A 27,903-nucleotide genomic window follows, 5' to 3' on the forward strand; every position below is an offset into this window, starting at 1 on the left:
CATTATTGTAGATTATGGACTGGTATTGTAGCCATAAGCAATGGTTTAAAGTTTCTTACAAACATGCAGCTTTTCACTTTTCACAAGACAGTCGTGTGGATTACTTGTGGATTATTATGTTTTATCAGCTGTTTGAACTCTCATTCTGACGGCACCCATTCACTGCAGAGGATCCATTGGTGAGCAAATGATGTATTGCTAAATTTCTCCAAATCTGTTCTGATGAAGAAAAAAAGCTCATCTTGGACTGCCTGAGGGCGAGTACGTTTTCAGCTAATTTTAATTTTGGGTGGACTACTCCTTTAAGACATTTGCTCAGATTTGACTGGAATAATCTACTGAAAGCATTTCAGATCAAGATTATTCTAAATCTTCTATAAAATGTCCCTCACTAGTTGCTTTATATATATATATATATATATAAATTAAAAAGACCACTAAGGAAAGTTACTTCCTAAGAAATATATAACTGCTTTGTTATGAAGACGAAGTTGGACCCCAGGGTTCCTCTGTATCAATATAGATCTGAGGTCTCTTTCTCAGTCTCACTCGCTTTTCTCTGACAGGCTAATAAGCTAATTTTGTTCAATAAGAAGATTAAATTTGTTTCAAGTAAATGAGGTGTCGTAGGCTGGGATTTGCTCTTCTTTGAATGAGGTTTGTACATTAATTCCCACACATCCAACGTACACTTCATTACACACTCTGGACTTTTTAAGTATATTAACTTTTCTGTGGGTGTATACTATCCCTAATCTCTTTTCTTTCTTTTTTTCCCCATAATTTAATTCATTGTTGTTGAAACATCCCTTTTATATAACACATTAAAGCCCTATAAAGAATGTGGATGAAAATCATCTATGCTCTCTTTTCTTGGGTTTTTCATTTTGTTTATATGATGAAATGTGATGCAGAGGTATTTTACATCTCATTAAAAAAAACAAAATTACAGTTTCTTTCTGCCTTATCTTGTGGGAAAGCATTATGTGAGGCAAATCAGAATTCAACGGCCATATCGAAGTCCCATTTTCAGAGAGTCTGAATTGATCTGAAGATCTCTCTGGACGAGCTGTCTTCATTTACTTCATGCTTTTTCTTGTAGAAATCCCAAAATATGACCATATCCAATTTCATTTGAGAATAAGCCCTCACATCTTATATTTATGAACCACCTTCATGTGTTCATCTTATCTCAGCGCTGTCAGAACAAAAAGAAAAATAACCCTTGAGAGAGGTGGGGTACTGGAAAGTGATGCTATCTCTCTCCATATACAGCTCTGTAGCAGCACGGTTTAGAAATACTTAACAGAGCTTGAACTATACCCTGTGTTCATTTCATTTATTACTGATTTGAAAGGAATCTCAACATTGGCCTCCAAATAGGTTTCATTTTGATGTTTGGGGCCTGTCTTGAATTTATATCTAAATGTTTGATCCAGGGATATCTTGTCATGCTTGTCTATGTTAATAAAGAATGAACTTGTTTTCTCTGTTACCCTTGAAGTGTACAACAGTTCTGCCAGAACCCCCGGAATGCATCACTTCACGCATGCCAAGATTTAGGTCTACTTATCATGACTGTTTTCATTAGCATTTACATGTGCATGCATGTGTCTTTATCAAAGATGCCCCATAGGATAGAAAACTATTAATAGCAGCACAAATAAAATAATTTTGTTTTAGCCCTCTACACAGTGTCAAGTGTTCTTGCTGTGTTTAATAAATGATCTGAATCCCTTAAAGTACTTTAAGGGTAGACAATCATGAAGCCTCAAAAATATTATATCAGAGCAAGGAAAGATGAATTAAACACAGGATTCAAGTTCATAGGTCAGTACTATTAAAAATATTAGGTCACACTTTATTTTAGGTGGCCTTAACTACTATGTACTTACATAAAAAAATAAGTACAATGTACTTATTGTGTTCATATTGTATTGCAAAACACTTCTGCTGCTACTGAGGTGGGATACGGGTAAGGTTAGGGACAGGTTTGGTGGTATGGGCAGGTTTAAGGGTGGGTTAAGGTGTAAGGAATGGGTCAACAGTGTAATTATAAATGTAATTACAGATGTAATTACATATAGGTATTTTAAAAAATATAAGTACAATGTAAAAACATGTATGTACACAATAAGTGCATCGTACCAAATTCAAATGTAAGTACATAGTAGTTAAGGCAACCTAATATATAGTGGGACCAAATAATATTATAATATTTATAATTTATTATAATTATATATTATAATAAAAACAAAACATTATTGCCATATTTTGACTTTGTTGCTCTTTATTTAATAATAATTTAATTAAAAATATTGTTGCTTGGTTACTGCTTAATTATTATATTAAGCAGTATTATTGTTCTAAACAGCACATCTTCTTCTTTTTGTCTTTCTTGGAAGTCTTAGAGATATTTTTAGTCAGCTATTCCTCAAGTTTTTGCATTCTATAATGAGCGATTTTGTCAAATACCATCGGAATCGTCTTTAGTGTGGAGAAAATGGCATATTTTCAGTGCATAGATCAGTCATATCTATCATCAGTGATCACCAAAATGTTAAATGCATGACTTGTTATTTTCTTTCTTCATTTCTGTCAACACTACAAAATATCCTACAACATGTGTGAATCATTTACCATTCAAATCTGTATCTGCGCTGGTCAAATGTGTCTGCCAAATAGAAATATTTCTGGCCAAGTGGAATGGAAATGTTTCTTCTATGGCTATGATTCTACAACCATATTGCTCATCTCCTTTTTCCAAGCATATTATAGTGATGCTTAAAAAACTCGTACTTGCCTTTTTAAAGCATTACAATACAATACAATAATACAAACTGTGTTTTTGTGATCCTGATCCCACTAGTCTAAATATAGAATCAACACAAAGGCAATCTGAAGTACTTCTTTTCCCGTTATAAAAAATGGAAATCCCATCTGTAGCCTTCATATTTAGCTTTGATATCAAGGGCGGATTTTGATTTTTTTACTGTACACCGTTTTTTGTTTTTGTTTGTTTTTTACTGTTTTCTCACTATCCTGTTTTGTGTCTTTGTCCTCTATCTTTCTCTCTCTCACTGTGTGTCCACATCTGTCTGTGTAAATGTAAATACAAAGTCAGTCTACCCTTCACTGACTTTATTTAATTTCGTACTGTGTATTCACCTCATTATCAGATAAACAACGTATCCATATAGAATGTACATCAGATCTATTAATGTGCTATGTAATATCATAGACGTAATTGTTTTTTGTCTGTTGATAGTGAATGATACACTTACACTTGATACATGCTCTGTATATTATTATGTTGATATGAAACAGACACACTCATAAATGACTATCGACTATGTAGCAATGATCAATGAAAGGCCAGCCACTCATGAGCTGTAACTCGGTTTCCAGTGGCTGCAAGGTTGACTTTGTACCAGTCTTACATAAAACAATATTTACCTTTCTTTGACATCTGTGTCATTTAGTGGTTGATTACCAAAAACCCCTTAAAACCTTCAAAGCTCATTCTTTCTTTCATATTGGATGGCTGCAGAAAATGACAATATTACAGTTTCTGCTGTATTTCTGAGTAAATAAATGCAGTCTTGGTGAGTATAAGAGACTTTTTTTACAAAAGCAATGACCACAAAGTTTTTAAAGTTAGTTTATACTCACTCTCTGGAATTAAGTGATTGTGACAATTCAGCACTTTAAATTATTGCAGCAATATCTTCGAGTGCCACCATGTGAGTTCATCACACTTATCAAAGCTGTTTTATGTATATTCAGTTAAAGAATGTCTCTCTCTCGCTTCGTTATTTCATCTGGTCTGTATTTTATACAGCACAAACCACAGAATTTACAAACAAACAAACAAACCCCCTGGCCTATGCAACTTCATTTATTTTAATTTGATTAATTTTCCCATTTTTTTATTTATTATGGGATAGTTGACCGTTTCCAGATACTTTCTTAGCTTCGTTTTTGTTTTAACCAGTTACACTTGCCAAAGGGAACGAAATTTAAAAATCAAATTATGGTGGAGTTGTGCCAGGGATGATAATGAAAACCAGGCTTATTGTTCAATGAAAATAGGCCAATACAAACCATAATGCTGATAGAGGAGACGTGCTGTGAAAATAATGATTTGTTTTTTTTAAGTAGCCTATTACACTTTTTTTCACAATTTTAAAGCCATTTAGAAATGACGCTTTTTACGTTCTTTTGTGTAACTCAATGTTATTTGAACACTAAACAAGTTGTTTAAAGTTTCTAGAAGAAATCCAGACCCGTTCCCTTCCGCCACTGCTACCGCTGAGAATAATGAGTGAGCTCTGCTGTAAATAAACAAGTGCAGTCAGAAGAATACATCTCCTATAGGGTCAGCCAGGTCCTGCTATTTTCTGTAGAAGTAACCAGACTGTTTTTGAAGCTCAGAACAGTGATTATCTAAGGTGACTGCTGTCATATTCTGAGTCCCTCTTTGGTGGCCAAATGAGATTTTGGGATGCTGTTGTGGTAGTGATGGTGTTATTATGCCAATTATGAGTCTTACTGCGTGCCAGCAAGCTGGGCTTGCACATATGCTTAGCTTTGATTCGCAATGAGCATGATATGGACTTCTTAGACGAATTTTGTCAAGTTTGGTAATCTGTGCATGTCATTCCAGTGGAGCTGTTTGGGAAAATGTGTCTTAAAATTGAAGTTGATGTGTGAACCCCATTCAGAAGCTACCTGGCTTTGCCAATGTGCAGCAGGAAGCATCTTGAGGTTTAACTAGAGATGCTACTGACAGCTGTAATTTACAGCTCTTTGTGGTCTCAGCAAGATTTCTCGCAACACTGTGATAGGGATTCTTTGAACCTGCTTGCTATATGAGGCAACTGAACTGATTTTTATGCATATTTTCCCCAAGGGTACTGTAGGGCAAAAGTTGTTTGGAACATAATAAGGGAAAGTGATTTAATGCAAATGAACTTAGACATGCCATGCAACAGAACTCCATTTACTTCCTTTCAATGTCTTTAATTTAGGTATATTGTCCATGATAGCATGGTTTAAACAACAGAGTTGAACAATATCCCCTGGGATATCTGAGGTTCTGTGCTATCCAACCAAATGAGTGATGGTGAGATACCAGTTCACCAGTGGGGCTGGAAAACATTGAGGTTGTAGTAACATGGAGTGATTTATTCCTCTTGAAGCTGACCGGTTTGACACATTAAGGACAATCCATTGTTGGGTGTTACGAGTGAAAACAAAGCTGGTGATTTCACACAGTCGCTGTATTGCACATTGTCAAATAAAGGCTATTTATTGATATCCATGATTCCATGAAGAATCTTTACAGGGATAGTTCAACAACAACAAAAAAAATGAAATTCTGTCATCATTTACCTTCAAGTTGTTCCAAACCTGTATGAATTTCTTTCTTCAGTTGAACATAAAAGAAAACATTTTGAAGAATGTGGGTAACCAAACAGTTGCTGGTCCCCATTTACTTCCATAGTATTTTCCCCCCCATCCCAGTGGGGAACAGCAACTGTTTGGTTACCCACATTCTTCAAAATATCTGGTTTTATGTTCAACAGAAGAAAGAAACTCTTACAGGTTTGGAACATGGACCTTAAGGGTGAGTAAATGATGACAGAATTAATATTTTAATATCAACAGAACCGTTTTATTGCACAAAAGGTTCTTTACAGTGGAAAAGTTAATTCAGATTCTATAGAATCACTGTAAAAAAGACCCTTTTCGTAACCTTTAAGTGTTTAATGATGATTTGGTAATATTATTGTATGGAATTTTTCTTTATTCTGTCCTTTGTGATCTATAAAATCCCTTTTCTACTTAACTTTGAATTATCATAGTCCATTTAAATTCACGTATTCTAATCCTCTCCAATGTGACTATCACAGACAGATTAACAACATATTTCAAGGGCAATGTGATCTGCATGTAAAAAAAAAAAAAAAAAAATCTGCTTTTTTGTTTGTTCATAACAAAATACATTAAAATGTAAATAAATTTGTCAATGGATTACATTAAATTATGAAAACGTGTTATCGTCAAACATTATTTATATCATTTCCGTAACTAATTATTCATGTCTTTCCTCGGCCGACACTATTTTAGAAGCGTGTTGACTTTGAGAATTTCTCCTGACCCTGGTATGCAGCGTGTGCGTCCACTGAGAGCCGCTGACGCAGATCAGGACTCGGGCATTCAATTGATGGAGTGTGATAAGGCCTTTTGGGGCATACTAATAAGTCATTTTGAGGTGGATATTTAAAATGTGAGCTGCAACCTCTCAAATGCTACCAAAGATAAATGTGATTCACTGAAAACAGTGTTGGCTGATATTTTGCATGAATTAGTCAAACATTTTTTGAGTTAATGTGTTTGAGAAAGACGTCTACTAGGCAATATTATTAGTTTTTCAGGAATATTATCTATTTTCTTCTACAAAAAAAAGGATTTTCTCCACCTGATTCTGTTCTATATCCCCATTATAAATCTTATTTGATTGCTCAAAAAATAGCCTATCATTTTTATCATGAATGGCCCCTTAGTAAAAAGAAAAGATTTCAAGCAGTCAACATGCAGGAAAGCACACTGAAATAGTCTGAATGACTTCAAATGTTTTCTGAGGGACTTACTGATTTGCAATAGAGCACAAGGACCCCTAGTGGAAGTCGAGGGTAAGGTCGGGTAGGGAGAACCATTGAGAAGATGTATAAGTGGTGATATCGAGATGCGCTCCATTCAGTGTGAGCCGAGTGAGCGCAAAGGAGGTTCTCCACCTCTAGGACTCTCCTTTACACCTACTCTATCAGCAGCTGGACAACCTGATAAAATGGATAACAACTGTAAGTACTTGGACATTAAAAATTATATTTACAATATAAAAATATAGGCTATATTTGCAATACTGAAAAAAAATTATAAGTTATATTTTTTATAATTATTGGATAACTGCATCTTTAATGCATCTAATTTATAATTCATAAAAAGCTTGATTAATCTCCATTTGTAAAAAAAAAAAAAAAAAAAAAATAGGGCTAAATGTGATGTACCAAAAAATATCCATGCTCATTGTGTTTATAGTTCACAGTGAAGGTTGAAAACAGCTGAGGGATCACCACCAAGCAGCAAAGGACTTTCCCTGTTCCTGGATATCCTTGTCGTGCCACCTGTTAAGTGACTATGTACTGGCTGATTATGTGCAAGGAAAACTAATCAGTTCTTTTACATTTGTGGAGAAGTAGGCGTGCGCTTTTAGCACCATGGAGGACATCTTCAAGGATCAAGACTTATGGTCCTTCAATGAATCATCTAGAAACTCCAGCGTCAACAATGAAACTTATGGCGTGAACCAGACGGTGAACCCGCTGAAGCGGAATGAAGAGGTGGCAAAAGTGGAAGTTACTGTATTGGCCTTGGTGCTCTTCTTGGCACTCGCTGGTAACCTTTGCGTCCTTGTTGCAATCCACACGGCCAAGCACAGTCAATCTCGCATGTATTACTTCATGAAGCACCTCAGCATTGCAGATCTGGTCGTGGCTGTCTTCCAGGTACTTCCTCAACTCATCTGGGACATCACGTTTCGCTTTTATGGACCAGACATCCTGTGCAGGTTGGTGAAATATCTTCAGACCGTTGGGATGTTCGCCTCCACGTACATGCTGGTGCTGATGTCCATAGACAGATGTATGGCAATCTGCCAGCCTCTCCGTTCTTTACACAAGAGAAAGGACCGCTGTTACGTGATTTGTTCTTGGGCACTAAGCTTACTATTTAGCATCCCACAGGTTTATATATTTTCCTTACGGGAGGTGGGTTCAGGAGTTTATGATTGCTGGGGAGATTTCGTGCAGCCTTGGGGAGCGAAAGCTTACATCACGTGGATTAGTCTGACAATATACATCATACCGGTGACCATTCTGAGTGTCTGCTACGGACTGATAAGTTTTAAAATATGGCAAAACTTTAAAAGGAAGACGAAGAGGGACCAGTGTATCACTCTTACGCCCAAGGCATCGAAAGGCAGCATGCTCGCGCGGGTCAGCAGCGTCAAGCTCATTTCCAAGGCCAAAATCACCACTGTTAAAATGACCTTTGTTATCGTTCTGGCTTACATAGTGTGCTGGACTCCGTTTTTCTCCGTACAGATGTGGTCAGCATGGGATCCTGAAGCGCCAAGGGAAGGTGAGTTTCTTTTAACAGTTTGATTACCGTTTTCTGCAGGTGCAGTGTGAATTGGATTCTGAACACGGGGCTGACTGTTTTTGATTCCAGTAATATTTTGGTGCCGGTTACAAAGTTTTCCTTTTTTTGCTCCTGGATTTACATGCTATATTATCTTAAAAATATGATTTTCACTATTCCCAAATACTCCCATAGTGTATGATTGCATAAAAGAAAAACTTTTTTAAGTTTTTTAAGTTGAACATTGATGGAGAAACAGATTTTGTGTACAAATAAATCATGAACATTGTTTTTCGTTTTGTTTAAAAATCTTATAAATGTATGAGGAGACCAGTTGGGCCTTTTACACCACACAGTATTTATTCAAATACTTGAGTTAAAGTAATGTTTTGAGTAATATAAGTTAATACAATCACTTTATCAAAGTTTGTACAGTTTTCCGATTATTTAGAGAAATAAAATAATCTATTCTATTTATTTTTCTAAATTATTTTTTCAGTAAAATGAGATTAATTAAAATATGTTCATTTTAAAAATTAAGGAAACAAAAAAGTAAAGATTACGAAAGCTTTGAAGGAGATCCCTACCCCTAATAGTTTAAAATACATTACTAACAATAAATTGTATACATTTTATTATATCATATGTTTAATATCATATTTATATGATATATGATGGTTTCATTATAAATATAGTGATTACCTCTGAAGTGGACACCCAACTTAATATATGATACTTACCATCTGATTCGAACCATGTTATGTCAACAAATGGAAAAGTCAATCAGCCAATGTTTTCAATAAATAAATAAATAACTAAAAAATAATAGGCACCTTTAAAGCTAAAGTTGTCATGGACACAAAAATGAAATGAAATAGCCATTTCAAAACACATACTTGTCAACCAGTAATCTGAATATTGGTGATATTGTTTTATAATATGCAACTTCTTAATGGAAAAAGCTTAAATAGTTATCAACATTTTTAAAACTTTCATAAAATTATGACAGCAATGTTCATGTATAAATGGGGGGGCTTTTTATCAGTCAAAAAAAAAAAAACAGTTATAGAAAGAACTTTCAATAATAGCTTTATTATTCTGAAACGTATATTAAAGTACCTCTCTAATTAAAATCTAGATATCATATACAGTAGGGTCAGTTATGACGTCAATTTGTAGCCCAACCCAAAAGGCTGTTTGTAATGAGTTCACTTGGAAGTTCCCTCAGGGGTGGCGGTTTTCAATTAATCAGCAAAATGTAACTTCACTCAAAGAGACATCATTCATACGTCAAACATGAAACCTGAAGCCTGTGTGTTTTAAAAACATAAGGTTCTACTGTCACCTCAGCAGGATGGTATTCATGTATGATAGTGTTTTGAGCCCTGTACTATCTAAACGGATGTCACAATGCTCCCCGTCTCACTTTTTTTCTAGAACGATAAAGGTTTCAGCTAACATATCTGAACATGGAAAGCTATTTTCAATATAGGCTAGGCAGTTGAAAATACAATTATCAGCTTGGTCACACACAGATAAGATTTGAACAAGGTAGCCTAATGCGTTTTCAGAATCACGCGAGATGGTTTCTGACCGTGACATTGTGTTCTTTCAAAGACTCGAGAAAAGAAGCTGGCTTTGATTTATTGTAATTCTTCAGATAAGAAGGCTAGCAGTACAGCACTAGAAATGCTGTGATGGGCATCTTACTTTTAAATCACTACAGATGTAGTCCGCCAAAAACGGCAGAGCCATAAAGAGCAGCCTCGGGGAAATATTAATATTCAGCAGAGCTGCACCACTTAAATCATGACCGTCTGCAGTATGAGAAATCACCAACCCAAACAAACCCAGGTAGAACTGATGATAAATAACGGTTGTTTTGAATATATAAAAGAATTATATAACCACGACAATAATGTATTACATATGATGAAATCATGTGCTCGACAGATTGTTTTACAAATAGTAATTTTGTTTTACGTGCACACAAAAGTCCAGGGGCCTCATGTATAAAACTTTCCGTAGATTTCATCCTAATAGTGTACGCACGCACAAAAGTTTTCATATTTATAAAACCATGCGTAAGCCAGAACCTGCGCAAAAATCCTTTTATAAATCCCTGTCAGCGGAAGATTGTGCGTACATGTGTCTCATGAGATCTGCAGCTTAAAGAAACTGTGCTGTCATTAATGACACACTCCTTGCTGTCATTAAAACAGCATGCAACAAGAAAAGTGATTAAAAAACAGTGCATTCACTACAAATACACTAAATATCTAAATTAATATGTTTTGTTTAACTTTTGAATAATGACTTTATGTAATGTCAATGCTTAACTCCATTAACCAGCAGAATATTTAATCTAAATGTGTATATTGAAAGGAAAAGAGTGTCTGAAACAGTGTTAATTTCGTCAACGAAGACGACGATGAAAAATATTCATTAACAAACTTTTGTTCTGTGACTAAGACTAGACGTTGACCAGCTAAAACTGATAAAAACTATGACTAAATTTATGCCGCGTCTTCGTTAACAAGACGAGATGGGACTAGAATGTTATTTGAGGACTACCGGACATTCAAAATATATTAAATTAAAATTAACTGTCTTGTCTTTCAAAATGTGAGTTCCTGTCATTGGATTACAATCGGATGAGGGGCGTTCGCATATCTCAGTATGGCAGCCACAGTGGACGTATGGGCTACCAAAACGCGAACTAGCGATCTGAAACAATGGCCTCAGCACCTGAAGGGTTAGGGATAGGGTGACCAGACGTCCCATTTTTCCCGGGAGTCACAATTCGTTGTCCATTAACTTAAAGTTGAAGGCGGGATAGGCGGAATCGCGATTAGTTCTTGGTGCTCAAATACACACACAGCAGTCGCGTAGCTACGGGTGGGCCCGGGCTCACCCAATGAGAAGTTTGTAATTTTCCAAATTAATTTATTAAACGATAATGATGAACATATCATTTCACTGTAACTTTATTTATTAACAATATTAAACGCTTGTTTTCATGGTCAATTAGAGGTCGTTTCTTAGTTTTCCCTCTTCCTATAGGTGCATATCATCATAAGCTTGTCAAAATGATGATTCGACCATTTCGGTTAGTCCCACCCACAATGTTATGTTTACTACCTATGTTTACGACGTGAGGATATAATAGTAAAATGCGCGCGTTTGCGAAGTTAAATTTGAAAATAGCCTAGTGAAGCAAACTTAAATCAGATCAATTCTTTAAAAAGTAAAAGTCTTAGCAATAAATCCGGACCGTCTACAAATGAAACCCGACAGTACACCTGAGGGTGCTGGATTTATCGATCGGAAACTTCTGAACCAAGTGTGTTTGAAACATCATATTAGCATAGGCACAGTATTTGATCCGCTAAACAGATGTGTCCTTTGTGGAAAGAAACACATAAACGTTGTGCTAGATCCTGGTCGCCACGCCAAACTGCATAATTTGCAGCTGCACACATTTCTGCGTTCCTCGATGCGCATTAACTGACTGACGTTTGATTATGAAATCATCTGCGAAACCCAGTTGTTTCAGACTGAGGTAATGCTTTACAATAAACTTCCTTTTGTTAATGTTAGTTAATGCATTAACTAAGATTAGCAATACATTTGTTACTGTGATTATTCATCTTTGTTAACCAGCTCAGGCAAATTTTAACAGATACAACTTTTAATTTTAATAATGTCCTATTAGTAAATTTTGAAATGAACATTAACATAATAAATTACTAATGTTAATGCATGCTTTAGAAGTACTGTGTAATGAACCTTGGTGCTGTATTTTTTGTTGGCAATTTGACATGCATTTTTTATATGCTACACACCTGGCTCACCCAGTTTTATGTAGGCCCACCCACTTTAACATTTCTGGCTAAGCTAGTGACACACAGCAGTCCAAAATGTCTATTGTGTAGAGTATTTCTCGTAAATACAGTCCTTTATGGCTTAAGTGAACATAAACAGGTGGGTGAAAACTGAATGTTAGTAATACATGCATCCGTCTTAAATGGACAGCATTCCTAATTAAATACCTATCTGTGTCATTAATGTTAACCAACAAAAGATGTTAAATAAATGTATACTTAAGTAAACCTACTGTATCTTAAAAATTTGTTTAATTTATATCTCTACCAAAAAAAAAAAAGAATATTTATTCCAGTTTTTCCAAATTCAATCCTTGATTCAAATTTCTCATAAGCTTAATTGATTTAAAGAGAGAAGAATTACTGACTATTTTTGTTTGAAGACTACATGTGGATAGAGAGTCGGACTTCTAACCCAAAGGTCGCAGGTTTGAGTCTCAGGTCCGGCAGGAATTGTAGGTGGGGGGAGTGAATGTCCAGCGCTCTCTCCACCTTTAATACCACGACTGAGGTGCCCTTGAGCAAGGCACCGAACCCCCAACTGCTCTGGGTGTGTGTTCACGGTGTGTGTGTGTGTGTGTGTGTGTGTGTTTGTTCACTACTCACTACTGTGTGTGTGCACTTGGATGGGTTAAATGCAGAGCACAAATTCAGAGTATGGGTCACCATATTTGGCCACACGTCACGTCCTTTCCTACATATAAAATGGCTACCAAAATAAATGTTGGTAGCTGACAAAAATGCAATGACTTTTCGTCGACTAAAACTATGAAAGACTAAAATGCGACTAAGACCATTAAGCATTTTCGTCTCAAGATAAAGACTAACACTAAATCAAAAATGCCTGCCAAAATGAACACTGGTCTGAAATAATTAATTTGCTATTACGCCAGTAAAAGTGTGCGTACGCACGGTCTAGAGTTCCCGTACGGTGCGCACATATTTACACCAAGTTTATTTTTTATAAATCCCAATATGTACGTGGGAAATTGCGTACGTACAAAACGGGCATAGAAATGTGCGTACGCAATTTACTCATTTATACATGAGGCCCCAGGTCTTCAGTAGACAAGAGACATTTAGAAGCCCTAAAATTTATCATCTTACCAAACCGTTAAGGGTACTGCATGGCTTCTTTTGTGTGTTTGAAAGAAAATGTCAGTGAACAATGTTCTTGCCATGAGTTTTACCATGTTTGTCTTGCAGCAATAAAGAGATTAAGGTGAGGTCACGTGTCACACACTTCAGAGACAAAGATTAAATATTGTCAGACCCAGAGGAAAGAGAGTGTGAGATACTCACTCGTATCATGACTTCCATCATACAAAATATTCACATCATGGCAAGTTCAGCAAAACAATCACACAGTCTAAATATTAGGACAACACTGCAGAGATTTATGCATCAACAGTGGCTGACACAGTCATAGTGGAATGCAGTTACTAATGACATTTCCCTGAATGTGTGAAAAAAGAGCTGTTTCTTCTGGCTGAGACCAAGGGATGAGTTTTGAAACACTGATGATCTGATGTGTTCAAAGCTTATCTGCAGCTCTAATAAGATTAAATTACAGCTGACAATGGTGTCTTCCAGTTGAACTTATGTATGGTTGTTTTATTTTGAGACTAATGTTGGGTTTGGCAATGTCATCGCAGGTTTGGCTACTAGTTTTGTTCTCATCTCCATGACACTTACTTGAATTACAAGAGTAAAACAACTTTCCACTAAGCATTTCACCTTTTTTGAACAGTATAAATCTTTGCAGAAATCTCAAAATCAGATGAACATTTGGACAAATGACCTGTAGGGCTCCTAAAATAAGGGGTTGAGTTGTAGGTTTTATCTTTAATTAAACGCTACCTTTAAACCTTTTTAAAAAAAAAAGTGCTATAGTAGATCATCCATCTTTGCATCCATCTAAAATGTTCTGTGAATCCTACTTGTTTTTATATTTTATTTTATTTTATTTTTTAAAATCTTTTTCAGAGCTTCATATTAAAGAATATTCTCTTTCATTCTCTCTATGTTCATTGATCCAACTGCCGATGGTACATCTTGCCCAGTTTTTTTCTGATGCCTGTGAGCTCAGCACAAATAGGAGGTAGCAAACAGAAAAGTAATACACTTGAACAAAGCCCCATCTGGGTTTGTTGCTTACTCCTTCATTTCTAAATTCAATTTCCTTTTCTCTGAGAGACTAAAGGATCAAACCCAGAAACTTTATGTCTGTAGGTTTCATGCGGATGACCACACAAGTGCACAGAACCACATTGAATACGTTCTTGTCAATCTGTTTGGGTCTTTAACTTTTTTTTGATCACTGTATATTATTTATAATTGCCAAGTTTGCTTTTCTACTGCGATGGGCATGGTTGCTTGTTTGTTGAATGTTGGGAATTAGTTCCCAACGATCTCCATATTCAGACCTGTGTTGGCACATGAATGCACAAGAATGAGTGGCTTCATAGTTTATAAGCTATATTTGAAGATGTTCTCACCCTCTTCTTTTTGCTCTGCTGTAGAGTCTCTGGTGTACTGTAAGGTTGGAAATAAAAAAACACATTGATCTTCAAGATATTCCTTCCTTCCTTTGGATGCTTTTCCCACCAGTAAATTTTATTTTTTTTTCCTTTTTTTTTTCCAACGTTGCCCAACCAGCACAATTTGGTTATTTGTCTATTCCTGACACAGTCAGGTCTTTTTAAAATGCACCACAGTATACTTTCAGAAAGATTATGGGGAAAGGGCTCAGATGGATTCACGTATCAGATTCTTCTTTTTTACCTCATGCATCATCGTTTTGTCAAAGTGAGGTCATCCAGAAAGAAAAATTTCTCAAGGGGATTTTTTTTAATAGCCCATATATGTTAGACCGCAATAGGCATGTCACGTTTAATCGCAGTATACAGTCAGTTCACCACCAGAATACTAATGAGACTTGTGATTACTATCACCTGGTTCTCATTTCCTCTTTGCACACTAACAATAGTATTTAAGGACTACCCACGTTGCCATGCATTGCAAAGTCATGTAAGTATTCTGCTGATTCAAACCGTGTTTGTGTGCAGATTTTTATGCCAGGTTTTCGATGTGTTTTGGGTTGCAGGTTTTTCTTAAGTGTAAACCTCTGAACATAGATGGCCATTTTTGTCTTATTTAGGTTCATTACAAGGCATACTTGAGACATTTTTGATCAATTTAATGTGTCCTTGCTGAATAATAATATATATATTTTTTACCTTACAAACCCACACTTTTGAACAGTTGTGTGTCCTGCTGTTGCCATCGTTTTATAAAAAAAAATAAGGGATAAGGGTTTTTTTCTTTTCTGTTCATGCCTGAAAACACCTCTTTCCCATGATTCCCAAACACAGTAGAAGCAAAACTAGTTTACCTCAGTCATTCATCTCTTGCTTTCTGGCTTAACAGATCTTTCAGCATTGTTATGAGCTAGCAAACAACGTGTTGTTTATTCTGTCTAAATTAGTCTTGTTTGTAAAAGATCTTAAAGAAGCTCAGTGACAGATTCTTCTGTTTACACCACGGTCCACTAACACTGTTTTTATAATAAAGAAGTTGTTTCACGGCATGCTTCTCATACCAATTTATTTTTAATGCCACATTGTGTATGCATAGATTGTAGGGAGTGATAAAGCACGTCAGAGCTTGGGACACTGTGCTAAATGAAGTCGTCGCCCCCCCCCCTCCCCACCGTTTCTAGACTTCTAATGATAAACAGCACAGACCCTTATCGGGATACCGTAGCCAAAATAAATCGGTTGATTTACAAATGACTGTTGAATTGGTGTGTAATGTCTGCCCAGAAATATGTTTTCATCTTCCCCAGAATATCAGTTGTTTATTCATATTTGAGGTGCACTATAATATCAGATACAGTATGAGGAAGTGCTCAGTGAGAAGTTAAATACAGGACACTAGCTGCTTAAAAAAAGGTGTGGGATTTACTTTGAAACAATTTTCTCTTAATTACAAATAAACAGCAATGCATTAAATTAAACTAGAAATTTAGAAGACTGAAATAGTATATTATTGTAAATTGTACTAATAATTATTGATTTATTTAGAACCTTAAAAAACCCTTTTACAGTATATCTTTCACATCAAATAGCTCTCAAATGTCTCAAGTACTCTAAATGTCACGCTTATGGAATCAACCTTTGTGCTTGTGTAAAATACAAATTAAGAAAATAATTTTAATATAGCTAAACCATATTCATGCATTGTAAAAATGTTTTATTTTATTTTTTTATTGTAAAAAATTGAAATAAATCAAAATACTATTGGAGTTTGTTTTAAAATAATACCATTTCAATTTTCGGTAACACTTTACTTAGAGCCTTTATGTATAATGCATTATAAAAGTAGTTTTAATGCATTAATTATGCCTTGTAATGCACCTATATAATGCATTGTACACTATGCATTTTTAAATCTGGTTATAATTTTATAGAACAACAAAATATAATGTATTACAACATACATTATGAATATGTATAATGCATTATACATTACTATAGAATTTCACATTTAATTCAGTGTGTTGCTTGCTGTTTGTAACTGTGAAATTTATTAGGAATTTGAGTGGAGTGATAATTTGTGTATTTTAATTATTTAATTTTAATTATGTATTTTAAAGTGTGTATTTTTTTATCATTAGACACAAGATTTTGAAAGCACTGACAATGCAGAATATTGAATGCAACAGGTTAAAACAAGACCACACAGTTGAAGTTCAACGTTCTGCTCTTTTCATTGTATTTCTAAAGCTGTCTTCTTATCCTCCACAGCAATGCCCTTCATCATTTCCATGTTGCTGGCCAGTCTGAACAGCTGCTGTAACCCCTGGATCTACATGTTTTTTGCTGGGCATCTCTTTCATGACCTGAAGCAGAACCTGCTGTGCTGTTCCACGCTCTATCTGAAATCCTCTCAATGCCGCTATGATCCGGAGCAAGATTCCCGTAAGAGCAACTCCTCCACCTACGTCATCAAAAGTACCAGCAGCCAGCGCAGTATCACCCAGACCTCTGTCACATAAACCAGATGTACCATACCTCAAAGCCAGTTTTTCACATTTTTGAAAACCAGACAGGAAGGCTCAAATATAAACCCACACAAGACTTCAAATGTCACCATCAGCTGTGTTTTCGGTTGGGAATTATTCAGAATGTCATTTTCATTGCTCTTCTTCGTTTTCTTATCTCTGAGGACCTTGAGCAGCAGTAACCTATTCCTTGCCTTCATGTATTGTGTTTCTAGACATTACAGAAGGAATGTCATTCGATTCCAGACCGTATTTATGGGTCTGTTTACATTTAGTCACACATCGTTTGAATTGCTATCTGATTGTGCATGTGCATTTGCTTTGGCCACATAAATGTGTCTTGGTGCTGGGCACCAAAACTGGCTGCATTTGATGTGGCTCATAAAAACAGGACGTGGCTGAATTAGCTTTGACGATTGTGGTACAATAGATAACAACCATAATGTGCCACATTCTGTTTGGGGCTCACAAAACCTCCATACGCTGATGTAGATATGCTTAGGAGGAGCAAAGTTTGCATATGTGGCCTGAACAGCCAGATGGATTTACACTTGGCCGAGTCTCAAACCGCCAGATCGGATTTCTGTCGCTCTTAAGTGTGTTTTAGAGTGTCCAAGTGTAAATAGCCCTGATATGATGTAAACATGCAAAAACCAGTCAACCATAAAGGTTCATCCAAAAATGAAACTTTCATTATTCACAGTACTCATCCTCATGTCTCCCCTTCATGAAACAATTCAGTGAGAAGTAAAAAAAAAAAAAATTGCACTATTTATTGTGAAAAATCAAGTTTGACATACATTGCATCGAAGATGACAGCAAGTTATATAATTTTATGGGTTATGAGGAAGCAACTGTTGCTCACTACACAAAACAGTTCACATATGGGTTTGAGAAGAGGAGGTTAACAACACAAAGATGAAAACAAGATGTTGATGACACATGAAGTGTTTCTTCTAAAACCTAACGAGAAACATGGCCAGTTGCTCTTTTTAATGAGCTTGACTTGTCAAAAGAGAGTACTTTTGTTTGTTTTAAGAAACCCAAGCACTTTTCATTTTTGGCACATACATGTTTATGTTGTTATCACTGTTCTTTACCATTTTACATGTAAACTTTACTGTCATGCCCAAAGGACCACATCTCTTTGCGAAATGTTTCTTCAGTGCATCATGGTAACCAAACATGGCAAACATCCAATTTGTTTTCAAAAGTGAAGGACTGATTGTTTACTCCTTCACTTTTATGGTTGTTTGTCTTGTAAGAGAGAGTGTTTGTTCAATGAGATTAAAGTGTTTATTCCAGTTGCATATTTTGCTTAATATCGCTCTAAAAACTTTGATTTCTGCCTATGTTTGTTGCTTCATCTTTATAAAATATTCTAAAGAAAACACGTTTACAAGAGGACAAGTGAATTTCACATAATTGTTTATGAGTGTTGCAAGATGAGAAGGGTAAATAAAAAGCTAAAGGCAGTATTAACAGCAGAAAATATTTATTTTATAAGTTACACTATTCACTGAAATGCTTGTTACTTTCTTATTTCAAAAGCTACTGATATTTTGCCCAACCAGTTTCCCCTCCTGGAAAATATACTGCCTATTTACATTCACTATGTGTAGCTGTAGCTTTTATTTATTGAAATAAATTATGTGTTGATATGTCTAACTGTGAGTAAATGTGTTGAAAAGTGGAGTATAATAAGCAAACTAAAGTGAGGAGTTGAAAGCAAATAGATCGAATTGCAAAGTCATAACATTAATTATTTTAATTTTTTTACAGCTGAACCATTTGGTATTTATTAAGGGAAAAGTGTTTTGATGAAATATGTTAATGAAAACATATTTCATCATAAATTCATGGCATCAGTTTAAAGATAAAATTGATTCAATGCCCCATTCAGTGACAGAATCGGGGACATACAATTTCATGTTTAATTAGTTGTTGTAGTGTAGAAAATTGGGAAAAGAAAAAAAAAATTCTATAACAATAAAACACAATTCAAACCATTATTATTTATACTTAAATTTTTAATTAGTAGTTATACAGAATATATCTGACATTGTCATGATAAAAATACCACACTCAGCAACATCCCATTTTAAACCTGTCAAACTTAAAGAGAGAAACCACATGATATCAGATAAGACTTATTCTCCATTGTCGGTCAGAGAGGCCTTTATCATATGTCTCTCTGAAAATGCAGGTGGCCTAATCCTGAATTGCTCCCAAAGCCTCTAACATAAACTGAGAACATACAAAACACTGCATAGGATTAACCATCCGGGGCATTCTGTTATTCATGTAGTCTTTTCATTTTTAAAGATCTCAAAATCCACATTCCAAAATTAGATATTTGTAAAATAAAACTTTTTCCTCCAAGGACTGAACATGTAAACCTGGACTTGTCTACGAAATCTAAACCTCTTTGCGTAACGCCACCCGTACAGTGCTGAAGATTTTCCCTAGAGCTTCGAACAAGGGGTCACAGAAGGTATGGATGCAGAGAGAGTAGATTCGACTCAGGCACTGGGTCTCGATCAGATAGCTCTTAATGCAGGGCATGACTGCCCAAATGTGACAGAAGGAGATGCAGGCAAAGCAGAAGCCCCACAGCAGCGCCACTGGGATGCCAAAGATGGCCGACAGCACACGGTAGCACCAGTACTTGGAGACGGTGAAGGTGGTGTAGCTGGCCTTCCACACTCCATCCATACTGTGGGTGCCATCGGGCTCGGCTATCACATCCTCAAAATCCACCTTGAATGATTGGAGGAAAAAAGACATGGTAACATTTGCTGGTTAGTACAAATAAAAAAAAATAAATAAAAAAAAACACCCTGTTGAAAATGCCAGCATACGCTGCTGGTTAGGAATGTTTTGAAGCATGGTAGCTGGTTTGAGCTAGTTTAAGCTGGTCCTAAGCTGGTTGAGCAACTTGCTCCTGCTCAGGACCAGCTTAAACCAGCTGCCATGCTTGTGTTGGTTTCTTCAACAGGGCAGGGATTTGTTGCCAAAACCTGCTTAGTATATTGTGCAATCAATAGTCAGTGTCAGTGATTTGGCAAGCATGTGGCATGGGTTCTCTTCTGCTTGTACTCCTAAAATGGATGATGATTAATTCTCCAAACAGTGACATTTGATATCAGAATCCCCCATCAGTAGAAGGCAGTCTGGCACCTTGTTTATTTTTGCTTCAATCTCATAACAACTAGAGAGTATTTAAGAGGAAGTATTTCAGAACGTTTTTTCAAATCATTATGTAACATCTATTTAAGTGCTGAAATAAAAATCTGATCTTTGGTAAATATGCCAAATGTAGTTAAGACAAGTATAACGTAGCATTGACAACATTTGAAATTAAACCCAGTTTCTTGAATAAGAGGTTTGAAATGTAAAATTACAAAAAAAAAAAAAAATACAAATAAATAAATAAATATGAACTTAATACTTTTATTCAGCAAGGGTGCATTAAATTAAGAAAAAGTGACAGTACATCATTTTACATTGTTACAAAAAAATTCTGAACTTTGTATTCTGTATCATGGTTTTCAAAAAATATATAAATAAAATATAAAGCAGCAAAACTTTATTAACTTTCAGATAATAATAATAAGTATTTTTGAGCATATTAGAATGATTTCTGAAGGATCATGTGACCCTGAAGACTGAAATAATGGCTGCTGAAAATTCAACTTCGCAACCATTTTAAAATACATTCAAATAGAAAACAGCTATTTTGAATTGTAATAGTATTTCACAATACTACCGTTTTTATTGTATTTTTGATCATATATATATATATATATATATACACCATAAAACAACAAATATAAAACAAAGCATTAACACCAAAAGCTATTTCTCACCTATGCATATTTCTTGTAAACGTAATATCACCAAGACCTATTGTAGTATCAGTGTTGCTAACCATTACAGTGATCTTACACTCACATTCAACAGTGAAAGAATACCAGACTGTAATTTATGATTTGGACATAGATCAATAGTCAAAATTAAATACATTTCACAATTTCCCCTACTAATCTAGTGAATTATTAAAACACATGGGAAGAAGCAATACATTTTGCTGTCTGACACACCCTTTTACCTCCTTCTATAAATACTTATAGTATGGCCTGTCATGCCAGATGAAGTAGGTTTAGTGCTATTTTTGGGTCATGCCTTGTAGCTACAGCATAAAGTGTTGTGCAGCTCACACGCAAGCAAATCTGTCTCTAAGGACCAGATCGCCAATCCACACGTATCGATTCCACCATTTAGGAAGTTAGTGAATTGTTTGCATTCTTTATCAGTTTCGTATAAAGTTAAATGTATATATTTTTGTCAAATATATGCTTATTGGACTATTTTGGCGTAAAAAGGTAATGCAGTTTTATTTTTGCACAAGCTATCGGCTTATACAAATACTTTCAAAGTTCTCTTTTGTTTAAATGGCATTTCAGTTGAAATGATCATCCAGGTTTCAGTGCCAAATTTTGTAACACACCAGACTACACACTACTGTAAAAACCAAAACTACCACAAACATACCTTCACAACATCTTCATTGATCTGCTTAGGGTCCCTGTTGATCAAATCAATCTCCTTGGTGTGACTATCTTTCAGGATTTTCTCCTCGTTGGTGTTATACTGGTCCGCCATATTGGGGGCCTCTGGCCCAAGACTGGTCGGAGTGGAATAGATGTAATGCAGAAGTGTCCGAAAGAAGAAGAGTAAAGCAAACTAAGTCAGCAACCAAAGGAAAAGTGTCAGAATGGCCCCGCAGTCCCTAGTTCCTTTTAATTCTCCAATCTGTGGACAGACGACACGCCTGGAATGCTAGGGACAGCTGCGCCATCCGGGGCTCCTGTCTAAAGAAGGTTCCTGTCTCTCTCTCTCTCGCTCACGCTGACTGTCTCACCCTACTGTATGTTACCCCTCCTCTACCCCCACCCATTACCTATTCTGCCCCACACAGCCCATACTCCCCAGTCCATAACTCACACACTTGGTAAAAGCACCTCTTGAAGGGAAACCAGGGGCCGTGTCACATTTCACACACGGCTGCGGGGTCAGCCAGGCAGGAGTTGCACAGTGGCATGAATTTCCACTGTGAAGTGTTGCTCTGAAAACTGATGCCCAAAGGTTCAAGTCAAGTCAGAAATATAATACTTTTTACAATACAGAGTGCCGTTTTCAAAGCATTAATATTAGGTGCATTAAACTATTCTGTTTTTGTGTTATTTTAGTATTGAGATACTGTTTTAGCTTAATATTTTTAATTAGTTTTCATTTTTATATTTTACGTTTTCATTTGAATTCCAGTTGTTGTTTTTTTTGGTTAATTTAAAAATTATTTTTAAAACCTGACTATTTAGTTATTATTCATTTTTTATTTCAGTTTTAGTTTTAGTTATTTTAGTACACCAAGTTGAATTAAATGAAAATGAAAAAAGTGGCCTTGGTCAGCAGCTGAAATAAAACATATATTTTTAATATCTTAATTTCAGTTAACATTTATTGTGTTTCACATAAACATGTTTTAGTATGGTTTTAACTTTAGTTAACAATAAATAACCTTTTTTATTTAATAACCACTAATTCAGGTTTTGTGTAACTATGCAGTTAGCATGCAACACTTTTCATTATGACAACTCTCTTTACAATGAATGACACTACTAGAAGATAATAAAAAGGGATTTTGAACATTCTTTACTCAGATGTGCCAAAAATAGGAACGGGGGCTGTAAATGTGCCAGAGGTGTGTGTGGTGTGTCTTTCTGCTAATTAGAGAAATATTCTCAGTGTTCTGTGAGATGGGATGGGTTCAGGTCTTGAGGGAGAGAGGCACAAAAATACCCCACCCAGACATGCCTGTCTACTGTTTATATCAGCGGGACCGTTTATAACTGTAGGGAGTGAACCATTCTTGTCTTTAGATCCACAGGCGGCTCTAGGCTTGACAAACATTAACAAGCACTCATTTAAATCCAGAGTGAAATTTGAAGCGGGAGAATATTTAAACGTGCAAGCCAAAATTAGAAGCTGGCTGCTGTACTGATATGCAAAGCTCATGCTTGAAAAGATCTAGTTAAAAGTATTTGTTTTCAGCAGCCAAAGCTGAGTAATTGCCACTGTTTTTAAAGCAGGTGAAACCTATTCAAAAACTCTCCTATAAGCAGCTTTTTCCTCACGAGACTTATTGTTTTTATTTTATTAATTCTTAAATGCTTGGAGGAATGTTGGTAATGCTCATTTATCACCTTTTCTCAAGTGTCTCAAGTGTGAACCAGTGAATTGCACCGGCTCATCTTTATACATAATATCTCATAAATTGTGTGACTACAATTAAAAAGGTGACAAAGAAAGTAGATGGGATGGATGCAAGCATCATTTGTATGCAAATGTGCCTTTTAGAGACTGATCGTGTATCTGTTTAAAAAGGCCAGCATAGAAAATGAGTCTTCTTTTTGTCATGTAACTGTCAATCAGACACTCACAACATCATTCATCCCATTTTCACCCCTAGTCAAAATTTGTCATCTATGAATGTGTATGTTTACATGGTGTAGTCTTGCTGTGCACAATTCCTTCCTATTTTGTGCCTAAAAGTGTTTACAACAACAAAAATATTTCACAATTTACTCACCTTTAGTTTAATATTCTAATATTCAGAGGCATAATCACCATGTACTATGCATATTGTTCTAATTCATCTAATCACAAAAATTTAATGAAAGGCACAAAAAGCCATATGTTTTTTTAAATGGTTAGACCATTTCATAAATGTGTTTTGTTTTAGAATACATTTTTTGTTTAAAAATTCTAAATTAGCCTAAATGAAATGCCAAAAAAGACCATATGATGCTTTTTTCAAATAGTTATTGTTAGGCCATTTCATAAATGTAGTTTGTCATTGTTAGTAGTGCTGGTCAACGATTAATCACATCCAAAATAAAAGTTTTTGTGTACATAATATATTGTGTATACTGTGTATATTTATTATGTATATATAAATACACACACATGCATGTATATATTTAAGAAAAATATGTTATGTTTATATATTAAATATAGCAAATACATGTAAATATTTTCTAAATATATACTGTATGTGTGTGTCTTTATATATTCATTATAAATATACACATGATTAATTGCGATTTATTACATTTTTAGCAAATACATGGCAAATATTCAGTATCGGAATAATTATAAAACATTATAAATCAGTCTAAATTGTTAGACATTATTAATATTATTTATAACTATTATATCTGTTACTATTATTATCTCAGTAAGCCATTCTTTTCATTAATCAGTTCACAACTTCTTAATTACAACAAATGTTACATTGCCCACATTACAAGTGATCAATACAACTATTATATTGCCAAGATTAGGTACTCCATACTCAGACACAATGAAAAATGATGAAATGATAAAAACCTCCTCAGTTTAAACAAAAATGTTTCAAACATGCAGAAATTCCATTTCCAAAATCATATGAAACTGAAGAGACATTTACTTGTATATGATGTACATGATGCCATTTTAAGAATCCCCTTTCAAAGCTGATTTTTTAGTTCCGAAACGCGGTTAATATTTTTCCAAACTGATTCTGATGAATCCACAGCACTTCCCGAAACTTCGGAAGAAGGGGGAGATTGCAATGTCCAGCACATTATGCCAGACCACCTTTATCCAGTGCAGGTTAATGACCAAAATCTGCACACTGGGAACTATCAGCCTAAAAAGGAAAGAAGGCAGATACGTCATCATTAGCTTTCTGGTCTTCTTTTAGACTTCAGTCCAGATTTTGTCACAGCTGACTACATTTTCTTGGCTGTGCTTTGGTGTCAGATAAGCCTTTATGACAAATATATTGATTTACTTGACAAACCATGTCATTTTAAGTGCACTTGACAATTACTGCTCCTGGAAAATGACATCATATGTGATTTTCCACAGGCTCCAAACCCAGACTCACATGATTCAAATTAAAACGAACAGGAAATGTACCAGCTTTGTCTATGCTAAATCACAGAGGGAAGTATAGCAGTCTCCTCAAACGATCTAAGCTTGACAGATCTCTCACATCTGCTCTGTCACTAGTGTAAGTGTGTTAACGGCCTTAAACTTTTTAAACAAAACTAGTGTAATAATAACACATTCAAAAGGGGAAAACATCACACACTCTGAAAGCTTTTAGGGATGAGGTTTAATTTTTGACAGGCTTAAAAGACAGGGACGGGAATGTTACTATAGTAACTATTGATTAAAATACTGTGTTTATCTGTGTTGTTTTCTTTTGCTTATATGTGCACGGGCAATACTTAACAATGAGGTTTTATATTAACATGAGCTCATGAACCATGAAAAAATAAAAAATAAAAAATTCACAATATTAAGGCTTATTTATTCACATAAATAAAGAAACATTTATTTAGGCTTATGTTAACACTTTCAATAATAATAATAATTAAAATGAATTTTATTTTTGAAAATTAATACATGGAGAAATTAGGATTAAATAAGGTTACTGTACTGTAAAAGTATTGTTTATTTTGTTTGCAGGTTGATTTTGTCACATTGTTGCTTTATTGGTAGGCTATTTACTGTTCGTTCACACATGTCCCACCAAATATGTAGACAGCTGAGGACAGCGAAGAGGAGGCCTGCAGCCAGCGCCACTGGCACCGCGAGCAGCAGCGAAACGATGCGGTAAAACCAGAGTCTGGACACCTCAAACAGAGCATGACTCCACAGCCACACCTTATCAAAGCTCCTCACTGAAGCCGGCTCCGCTATCACATCCTCAAAGGTCACCTGAGTAGACACATCATCAGGAAAGCTATTTTTAGTGCGCCATACCATAGCTTTGGACCGATTACTCTTCCTACCAACTTCTTGATAACTTTTTACTCTGAGTGAATTAAAACCTGTGTGTATTTGTCTTTGCAAGTCTTGCGATACCATTATTTAACATAAGAGGGCAGTGTGGTATTACTAATGTAGTAGCGCACCACTGTTTATAATTCAGGTGTAAATTTGTATAACAGCAACTCGCCACAGGAAATACTGAAATACATTCAGGTAAGATTTAAGTATGTAATTGGTAATTACGATAGACAAAGTGAAAAATTTAACTGTTACTTTCATAAATACCAGATTGAGATAAGCTGTCCTATTTATACCCTTGGGTTTATTAATTAACCATGGTTTTATTGTAGTAAAAGTGTAGTAACCATGTTTTTTTTATTATTTATTATTATTATTAGTTTTGGTGTACTACGAATACCATGGTTAAACTAGCCTATATGGTTAGTGTAACAAAACACAAATTTGTGGTTACAATTAACTATAGTAACCATTATTTATTTTTTATTTTTTGGTGGTAAAACCATGGTTAATTTTCATAAGGGTATTGGGTAAGTTTTCATATGTGTTTTATATATTGTAATTGTATTTAGTTTTCTGTCAGAATGTCATACTGTAGTCTATACAGTACAAACTGAGGTACACAATGATTTTCAAAACCCCCACCAAGGTGTGTGTGTGTGTGTGTATATATACACATAATGTACATATAAATGTCCGAAAAGCCTGAAAAGAGCAGCAGGCCATTAGTCTGCACTGTGTTGATTGTATGACTCACCTTAAGACACTTGTTGATCCCCTTTGGGTCCCTGTCCTTGATAAAAGCCTTTGTGTTACTGTGAGTAGCCAATGAATCCTGTCCTTTTGTGCGTGCTTCTGTTACACCAGGAGTATCGTTTGGATTATTTTCACGCTGCTCCAAGAGTTGCTGCTCCTCCTCCTCCTCACTTATCTCTATGTCTATTGAGATGTCCTTCAGAGGTGCTCCCTGGTCCATTGTGTGCAGCTGTATGTGTGTTTGTGTGATTGTCTAAAAGGCTTCCTGTGGACATACTGAGAACAAGATCGTAAAGCATCTTCCCAATAAGAGATGAAATCACTTACACCAAGATGGGACATAGCAGAAATATTTGTGCAGTCTCATCATGGTCTTAATGAACTTTCTAAGGGGACAACTGCCATAAAATACACAAATGAATTACTAGATTTAGCACATGGCAGAGGTTAGTTAATTGACTTTGGAAGAAATGGTGGAATGGCTGAGAAAGGAGAGTTGGATGGATAAATATTTCCCATTGTGTATGTTGACTTCATTACATTGAACAGTGGCTCTGGAAAAGTATTTGGACACTGTAATAAAAGATAGTCACATGCAATAAAATATATGAATTTCATTGCATGGATAAAATATTTTCTATACATCAATGTAATAAATATCCTAAAGTAAAAAAACAACAAAAAACGTATTTGTAAAATTTATATTTATGAATTAAATTTATGGATTTAAGTAATGTTTAAGTGTGGATTAAAGGAATAGTTCACCCCAAAATGAAAATTTGCCCGGAAAAAAATACTCTGTTGAAGATGTAAATGAGTTTATATTGGACTCAGAACAGATTTGGATAAATTTAGCATTACATCACATTACATGTCGTCAGAATGAGAGTCCAAACAACTGATAAAAACATCACAATAATCCACATGACACAAGTGCATGAATTAATGTCTTGTGAAGTGAAAAACCTTTAAACCATCACTTTTGGCCAAATATGTATTCACAAGCCATAATAATGCTTCCTCCAGTGAAAAATACATCCCCTGCTGTACCCTCACATTAAAATCCACCAACATATTTTTTTTAACTGT

The 27,903-nt window shown here is 35.3% G+C and overlaps 3 protein-coding genes across 5 annotated transcripts; 1 reads left to right on the top strand and 2 right to left on the bottom strand.

Moving 5' to 3' along the window:
- The first annotated feature begins 5,585 nt into the window (after nt 1-5,585).
- On the top strand, nt 5,586-18,759 carry oxtra (oxytocin receptor a). Of its 3 annotated transcripts, XM_058779444.1 has the most exons (3): nt 5,586-6,866; nt 7,105-8,205; nt 16,898-18,759. In XM_058779444.1, the coding sequence occupies exons 2-3, from the start codon at nt 7,284-7,286 to the stop codon at nt 17,146-17,148; spliced, it is 1,173 nt and encodes a 390-aa protein (XP_058635427.1). In that variant the 5' UTR covers nt 5,586-6,866; nt 7,105-7,283; the 3' UTR covers nt 17,149-18,759. The 3 variants fall into 3 exon arrangements, 2 of the variants coding, with proteins under 2 accessions (XP_058635427.1, XP_058635426.1); XR_009271737.1 differs by having other exon boundaries at nt 5,586-11,767; nt 16,898-17,002; XM_058779443.1 differs by having other exon boundaries at nt 5,586-8,205.
- A 461-nt stretch (nt 18,760-19,220) lies between these two features.
- cav3 (caveolin 3) lies at nt 19,221-22,103 on the bottom strand. Its single transcript, XM_058779445.1, has 2 exons — nt 21,709-22,103; nt 19,221-19,914 (listed from the first exon to the last, which is right to left on the bottom strand). Exons 1-2 carry the CDS (start codon nt 21,817-21,819, stop codon nt 19,573-19,575), a joined length of 453 nt encoding a protein of 150 aa, XP_058635428.1. The 5' UTR covers nt 21,820-22,103; the 3' UTR covers nt 19,221-19,572.
- Nucleotides 22,104-24,756: 2,653 nt separating this feature from the next.
- Nucleotides 24,757-27,034, bottom strand: LOC131543064 (caveolin-2-like). The gene is made up of 3 exons (XM_058780278.1): nt 26,816-27,034; nt 25,799-25,986; nt 24,757-24,907 (listed from the first exon to the last, which is right to left on the bottom strand). Exons 1-3 carry the CDS (start codon nt 27,032-27,034, stop codon nt 24,757-24,759), a joined length of 558 nt encoding a protein of 185 aa, XP_058636261.1.
- Nucleotides 27,035-27,903: the final 869 nt, after the last annotated feature.

Source organism: Onychostoma macrolepis, chromosome 06 (genome assembly GCF_012432095.1).
Source record: "Onychostoma macrolepis isolate SWU-2019 chromosome 06, ASM1243209v1, whole genome shotgun sequence".
In the NCBI taxonomy this organism is placed as follows: domain Eukaryota; kingdom Metazoa; phylum Chordata; class Actinopteri; order Cypriniformes; family Cyprinidae; genus Onychostoma; species Onychostoma macrolepis.